The sequence below is a fragment of the Pagrus pagrus genome (assembly GCF_965226575.1).
Source record: "Pagrus pagrus genome assembly, chromosome: 7".
Taxonomy (NCBI): Eukaryota; Metazoa; Chordata; class Actinopteri; order Spariformes; family Sparidae; genus Pagrus; species Pagrus pagrus.
Genome location: NC_140191.1, coordinates 414633 through 422610, shown reverse-complemented (window position 1 = coordinate 422610; position 7978 = coordinate 414633). Strand labels below are relative to the sequence as shown.

At 39.8% G+C, this 7978-nt stretch overlaps 1 protein-coding gene across 2 annotated transcripts in view; it reads left to right on the top strand.

Moving 5' to 3' along the window:
* Window positions 1–635: 635 nt before the first annotated feature.
* Window positions 636–7978, top strand: part of thbs3a (thrombospondin 3a) — a gene marked incomplete at its 3' end in the record, with an annotated part of 26893 nt that continues 19550 nt past the window's right edge. Inside the window, exons 1-8 of one of the 2 annotated variants that reach the window (XM_084358011.1) lie at window positions 636–829; window positions 4737–4839; window positions 6128–6154; window positions 6238–6320; window positions 6419–6470; window positions 6657–6805; window positions 7435–7572; window positions 7957–7978. The exon at window positions 7957–7978 is cut by the window's right edge and continues 53 nt beyond it. In XM_084358011.1, coding sequence (XP_084214137.1) covers window positions 785–829; window positions 4737–4839; window positions 6128–6154; window positions 6238–6320; window positions 6419–6470; window positions 6657–6805; window positions 7435–7572; window positions 7957–7978 — 619 coding nt within the window. In that variant the 5' untranslated portion in view covers window positions 636–784. The remainder of the gene's footprint in view (window positions 830–4736; window positions 4840–6127; window positions 6155–6237; window positions 6321–6418; window positions 6471–6656; window positions 6806–7434; window positions 7573–7956) is intronic. The other variant, XM_084358012.1, reaches the window with a different exon arrangement.

Genomic DNA, 7978 nt, shown 5'->3' with positions numbered 1-7978 from the left:
TCCTCCTCCTCCTCCTCCCCCTCCTCCTCTCCTCCTCCTCCTCTCTCCTCTCTTCCCCTCCTCTCTCCTCTCCTCTCCTCCTCCTCCTCTCTCCTCTCTTCCCCTCCTCTCTCCTCTCCTCTCCCTCCACCTCCTCCTCTCCTCCTCCCCTCCTCCTCTCCTCCTCCTCCTCTCTCCTCTCCTCTCCTCCTCCTCCTCCCCTCCTCCTCCTCCTCCTCTCCTCCTCCTCTCCTCCTCCCCTCCTCCTCTCCTCTCCTCCTCCTCCTCTCCTCCTCCTTCCCTCCCCTCCTCCTCCTCTCTCCTCTCTTCCCCTCCTCTCTCCTCTCCTCTCCTCCTCCTCCTCTCTCCTCTCTTCCCCTCCTCTCTCCTCTCCTCTCCTCCTCCTCCTCCTCTCCTCCTCCTCCTCTCTCCCCGTCCTCTCCTCCCCCTCCTCCTCTCCTCCTCCTCCTCTCTCCTCTCTTCCCCTCCTCTCTCCTCTCCTCTCCTCCTCCTCCTCCTCTCCTCCTCCTCCTCCTCTCCTCCTCCTCTCCTCCCCTCCTCCTCCTCCTCTCCTCCTCCTCTGCTCCTCCTTCAGTCCTGGTGCGGTACGTCCGAGCTGACGGTAAGATCCACACAGTGAACCTGCAGAATGCTAACCTCGCTGACGGCCGGACTCACTCCATCATCCTGAGACTCGGAGGTCTTCACCGTGACAACATGCACATGGAGCTTTACATCAACTGCCGATTGGCCGACTCCAGCCAGGGTCTACCGCCATTGGTCCCCTCTGCCTAGAGAGGCGGAGATGGTGGAGATCCGACACGGACAGAAGGCCTACGCCCGCCTGCAGGTGAGACGGACGAGTTTCCATCAGTTCTTAAGGAAGCGGCTGACATGAAGAACGAGACTGTCAGCTCTTTATTAATCTGTCAACTCTATTAATCTGTCAGCTCTTTATTAATCTGTCAACTCTATTAATCTGTCAACTCTATTAATCTGTCAACTCTTTATTAATCTGTCAACACTTTATTAATCTGTCAGCTCTTTATTATCTGTCAACTCTTTATTAATCTGTCAACTCTATGAATCTGTCAGCTCTTTATTAATCTGTCAACACTTTATTAATCTGTCAGATCTTTATTAATCTGTCAACTCTTTATTAATCTGTCAACTCTATTAATCTGTCAGCTCTTTATTAATCTGTCAACTCTTTATTAATCTGTCAACACTTTATTAATCTGTCAGCTCTTTATTAATCTGTCAACTCTATTAATCTGTCAACACTTTATTAATCTGTCAACTCTATTAATCTGTCAGCTCTTTATTAATCTGTCAACTCTATTAATCTGTCAACTCTTTATTAATCTGTCAACTCTATTAATCTGTCAACACTTTATTAATCTGTCAACTCTATTAATCTGTCAACTCTTTATTAATCTGTCAACACTTTATTAATCTGTCAACTCTATTAATCTCTCAGCTCTTTATTAATCTGTCAACACTTTATTAATCTGTCAACACTATTAATCTGTCAGCTCTTTATTAATCTGTCAACTCTATTAATCTGTCAACACTTTATTAATCTGTCAACTCTATTAATCTGTCAGCTCTTTATTAATCTGTCAACTCTATTAATCTGTCAGCTCTTTATTAATCTGTCAACTCTTTGTTAATCTGTCAACTCTATTAATCTGTCAACACTTTATTAATCTGTCAACTCTATTAATCTTTCAGCTCTTTATTAATCTGTCAACACTCTATTAATCTGTCAACTCTATTAATCTGTCAGCTCTTTATTAATCTGTCAACACTCTATTAATCTGTCAACTCTATTAATCTGTCAACTCTTTATTAATCTGTCAACACTATTAATCTGTCAGCTCTTTATTAATCTGTCAACTCTATTAATCTGTCAACACTCTATTAATCTGTCAACTCTATTAATCTGTCAGCTCTTTATTAATCTGTCAACTCTTTATTAATCTGTCAACACTTTATTAATCTGTCAGCTCTTTATTAATCTGTCAACTCTATTAATCTGTCAACTCTATTAATCTGTCAACACTTAATTAATCTGTCAACTCTATTAATCTGTCAGCTCTTTATTAATCTGTCAACTCTATTAATCTGTCAACTCTTTATTAATCTGTCAACTCTATTAATCTGTCAACACTTTATTAATCTGTCAACTCTATTAATCTGTCAACTCTTTATTAATCTGTCAACACTTTATTAATCTGTCAACTCTATTAATCTCTCAGCTCTTTATTAATCTGTCAACACTTTATTAATCTGTCAACACTATTAATCTGTCAGCTCTTTATTAATCTGTCAACTCTATTAATCTGTCAACACTTTATTAATCTGTCAACTCTATTAATCTGTCAGCTCTTTATTAATCTGTCAACTCTTTGTTAATCTGTCAACTCTATTAATCTGTCAACACTTTATTAATCTGTCAACTCTATTAATCTTTCAGCTCTTTATTAATCTGTCAACACTCTATTAATCTGTCAACTCTATTAATCTGTCAACTCTATTAATCTGTCAGCTCTTTATTAATCTGTCAACACTCTATTAATCTGTCAACTCTATTAATCTGTCAACTCTTTATTAATCTGTCAACTCTATTAATCTGTCAGCTCTTTATTAATCTGTCAACACTCTATTAATCTGTCAACTCTATTAATCTGTCAACTCTTTATTAATCTGTCAACACTATTAATCTGTCAGCTCTTTATTAATCTGTCAACTCTATTAATCTGTCAACACTTTATTAATCTGTCAACTCTATTAATCTGTCAGCTCTTTATTAATCTGTCAACTCTATTAATCTGTCAACTCTTTATTAATCTATCAACACTTTATTAATCTGTCAACTCTTTATAAATCCGTCAACACTTTATTAATCTGTCAGCTCTGTATTAATCTGTCAACTCTATTAATCTGTCAACTCTTTATTAATCTGTCAACACTTTATTAATCTGTCAACTCTATTAATCTGTCAACACTTTATTAATCTGTCAGCTCTTTATTAATCTGTCAACTCTATTAATCTGTCAACTCTTTATTAATCTGTCAACACTATTAATCTGTCAACTCTATTAATCTGTCAGCTCTTTATTAATCTGTCAACTCTATTAATCTGTCAACTCTTTATTAATCTGTCAACACTTTATTAATCTGTCAGATCTTTATTAATCTGTCAACACTTTATTAATCTGTCAACTCTTTATTAATCTGTCAGCACTATTAATCTGTCAGCGCTATTAATCTGTCAACTCTTTATTAATCTGTCAACACTTTATTAATCTGTCAGCTCTTTATTAATCTGTCAACTCTATTAATTTGTCAACACTTTATTAATCTGTCAACTCTATTAATCTCTCAGCTCTTTATTAATCTGTCAACTCTATTAATCTGTCAACACTTTATTAATCTGTAAACTCTATTAATCTGTCAGCTCTTTATTAATCTATCAACTCTATTAATCTGTCAACTCTTTATTAATCTGTCAACACTTTATTAATCTGTCAGCTCTTTATTAATCTGTCAGCTCTTAATTAATCTGTCAACTCTTTATTAATCTGTCAACACTTTATTAATCTGTCAGATCTGTATTAATCTGTCAACTCTATTAATCTGTCAACTGTTTATTAATCTGTCAACACTTTATTAATCTGTCAACTCTATTAATCTGTCAACACTTTATTAATCTGTCAGCTCTTTATTAATCTGTCAACTCTATTAATCTGTCAACTCTTTATTAATCTGTCAACACTTTATTAATCTGTCAGCTCTTTATTAATCTGTCAACACTTTATTAATCTGTCAACTCTTTATTAATCTGTCAACACTTTATTAATCCGTCAGCTCTTTATTAATCTGTCAACTCTTTATTAATCTGTCAACTCTATTAATCTGTCAGCTCTTTATTAATCTGTCAACTCTTTATTAATCTGTCAACTCTATGAATCTGTCAGCTCTTTATTAATCTGTCAACATTTTATTAATCTGTCAACTATTAATCTGTCAACTCTATTAATCTGTCAACTCTATTAATCTGTCAACTCTTTATTAATCTGTCAGCTCTTTATTAATCTGTCAACTCTATTAATCTGTCAGCTCTATTAATCTGTCAACTCTGTATTAATCTGTCAACTCTTTATTAATCTGTCAACTCTATGAATCTGTCAGCTCTTTATTAATCTGTCAACACTTTATTAATCTGTCAACTATTAATCTGTCAACTCTATTAATCTGTCAGCTCTTTATTAATCTGTCAACTCTATGAATCTGTCAGCTCTTTATTAATCTGTCAACACTTTATTAATCTGTCAACTATTAATCTGTCAACTCTATTAATCTGTCAGCTCTTTATTAATCTGTCAACACTTTATTAATCTGTCAACTCTATTAATCTGTCAACTCTTTATTAATCTGTCAGCTCTTTATTAATCTGTCAACTCTATTAATCTGTCAGCTCTATTAATCTGTCAACTCTGTATTAATCTGTCAGCTCTTTATTTATCTGTCAACTCTTTATTAATCTGTCAGCTCTTTATTAATCTGTCAACACTTTATTAATCTGTCAGCTCTTTATTAATCTGTCAACTCTATTAATCTGTCAGCTCTATTAATCTGTCAGCTCTTTATTAATCTGTCAACTCTGTATTAATCTGTCAACTCTATTAATCTGTCAACTCTATTAATCTGTCAAACCTTTATTAATCTGTCAACACTGTGTTGGTCCTCAGGGTGCAGTGGAGTCCCTCAGACTGGCTCTAGGGGGCAGTGTTGCTAAAGCTGGAGCTCTGACAGACTGTCCTTTTCAGGGAGACTCATCAGCCTACAACTCAGGTGAGCTCAGCCCCTCTGAGCAGGTCAGAGGTCACAGGTGTCACATGGCGCTCTGAAACACACTAGGCTCGTTGGAGATGAGCCAGGCCTGCGCAGAATTGATCGCCGGCGACCACCGCGCAATGCATGCTGGTTAGATTTGTGTCCGACTTGATCCCGACGTGCTCTGACGTCATGCACGCGCCGGCAACGATAACCTCGCGAGATCAAGGCGCCGCAGTTGCTCTCCACCGACTGCAAAACCTCAGGGCATGATGGGAAACGCCTGGCTGTAGCCTGATCAAAGAGCTGATTGGCTCTTAGTTAGGACTACAAACTCTTAGTTAGGACTACAAACACTACGTTTTGTTATATTTAATGCTAGATTATATGAATCTCATGTTGTGAAATGAAGGTTTAATCTGTTAACAAACATATTGTGTGTGGTTGATGATAATAATAATAATAATAATAATAATAATAATAAAGGTTATTTATATCACACTTATCAAAACGAGCAATCAGTGCTTTACAAGGCAGACAAAGAGAACAAAGGATAGAATACGAAGCCAGATACACACATACTCCCACATATATACCGTCTATAATTACAAATATAAATAAAGATTGTAAGAAACCTTTGCTGCTCGTCCTCCCCAGGTGTAGCCTGTATATGTAGCTGTGAGAACGTTTGGACTGTTCAGTTTCTTAAATGTAGTGATCATATGATTAATAAATGACAGTGTCTTTATATAAATCTACTTTGAAGGCAATTCTTATTCAATGAATGACTTCCCAGGGCTGACATCTGCCCAGTCGCTCTGACTCTCACCTCAATCATAACAGTGGCATCGTTAAACAAATGAAAAGTTATGATTGACACATTTAGACCACAATGAAAAGTAGTTATCATTTTAGAAAAATCCACTTTTCAGCCATAGCTATCCGACCGTGTTCTGCAGACAGGTAGCCTACAGGTGGATCTGACAGGATGTCAATATTTCTGTGACTTCCTGTATTTTCTCTGACGGCGGCTGGAAGCTGTCTGACCTGACTGCAGCTTGTTGTCAGCGCCCCCTGCTGCCGCCTGGTCTCGTCCACCTTCCAGGCAACACGCAGTTCATCTCCAATGGGCCTAATGTTTCCGATGACATCATCGAATGTCAGAGGTCATCACAGCACTGATCAAAGAGGAAGTGATGAGATCATAGAAGAAGAAAAGTCTTCATGTCCAGCACTGAATAACCTTTATTGATAACAGGATGTGTTTATTGACAATAACTGAGGTGAGTCTCTGTGTCATTGACAGTGAGCGGGGACGTGAACTCCATCCTGGGTGAGTTCACACTGAAGCCGATCAACTGATCGTCAGTACAACTGATCAATAACCACAACTGATCACTTTCATCCTCCTGTCAGGTGATCACACCAAGGCTCTGATTGGTCAGCTCATCATCTTCAACCAGATCCTGGGAGAGCTGCGACAGGACATCAGAGAACAGGTGAGACAGTCAGAATGTGAGACAGACAGAATATGAGACAGACAGGTGAGTACCTGTAGAGTGTATTGATGTCTCCTGTCCTCACCTGTCCCTGACAGGTAAAGGAGATGGCCCTGATCAGGAACACCATCCTGGAATGTCAGGTTTGTGGTGAGTCTGTCTCTTCATCTGAAACCACTTTCTACCCGAGGACCTCACCTGTCCCTCTCTCTGCCTGTCCTCACCTGTCTCTCTCTGCCTGTCCTCCCCTAACCCTCTGCCTGTCCTCACCTGTCTCTCTCTGCCTGTCCTCACCTGTCTCTCTCTGCCTGTCCTCCCCTGTCTGTCTCTCTGCAGGTTTCCACGAGCCTCGCTCTCGCTGCTCTCCTAACCCCTGCTATAGGGGCGTGGCCTGTATGGAGAGTCTGCAGTATCCTGGATACACCTGTGGGCCCTGCCCACCTGGAACCACCGGCAACGGGACACACTGCCACGACATCGACGAGGTGACAACAACAACAACAACCACAACCACACAACAACATCATCAACAATAACAACAACAACATCATCAACAATAACAACAACAACATCAACAACAACATCATCAGCAACAACAACAACAACAACAACAACCACACAACAACATCAACAACAACATCATCAACAACAACCACACAACAACATCAACAGCAACAACAACAACAACAACCACACAACAATGACAACAACAACAACACAACAGCATCATCAACAATAACAACAACAACAACAACAACCACACAACAATGACAACAGCACAACAACAACACAACAGCATCATCAACAACAACAATAACCACACATCAACAACAACAACAACCACCACACAACAACATCAACAACAACCACACAACAATGACAATGACAAAAACAATAACAACCACACAACAACAACAACAACACAACAGCATCATCAACAACAACAATAACAACAACAATAACCAGACAACAACAACAACACAACAACCACACAACAACAACATGACAACAGTGTGGAGAGATCAGGCAGCAGTGAACCGTCTACCTGTATGTGACCTGTCTCTCTCTGTGTGTGTGTGTGTGTGTGTGTGTGTGTGTGTGTGTGTGTCATCAGTGTGAGCTGCAGCCTTGTTACTCTCCTGAAGCCTGTGTGAACACTGTGGGAGGGTTCAGCTGTCAGCCCTGTCCTCCAGGCCTGTGGGGGGCGCCGCTGACTGGTACCGGCCAGGACTACGCCAAGACACACAGACAGGTCAGACACACAGACAGCTCAGACACACAGACAGGTCAGACACACAGACAGCTCAGACACACAGACAGCTCAGACACACAGACAGGTCAGACACACAGACAGCTCAGACACACAGACAGCTCAGACACACAGACAGGTCAGACACACAGACAGCTCAGACACACAGACAGGTCAGACACACAGACAGCTCAGACACACAGACAGCTCAGACACACAGACAGCTCAGATTAACAGAAACGACTGTTAGATTTTAATACAAATCTATATCTCTTGATTTAATTTTGCGTCTCTCTCTCTGTCTGTCTGTCTCTATGTATCTGTCTGTCTGTCTCTCTGTATCTGTCTGTCTCTCTGTCTGTCTCTCTGTCTCTGTCTGTCTCTCAGGAGTGTGTAGATATTGACGAGT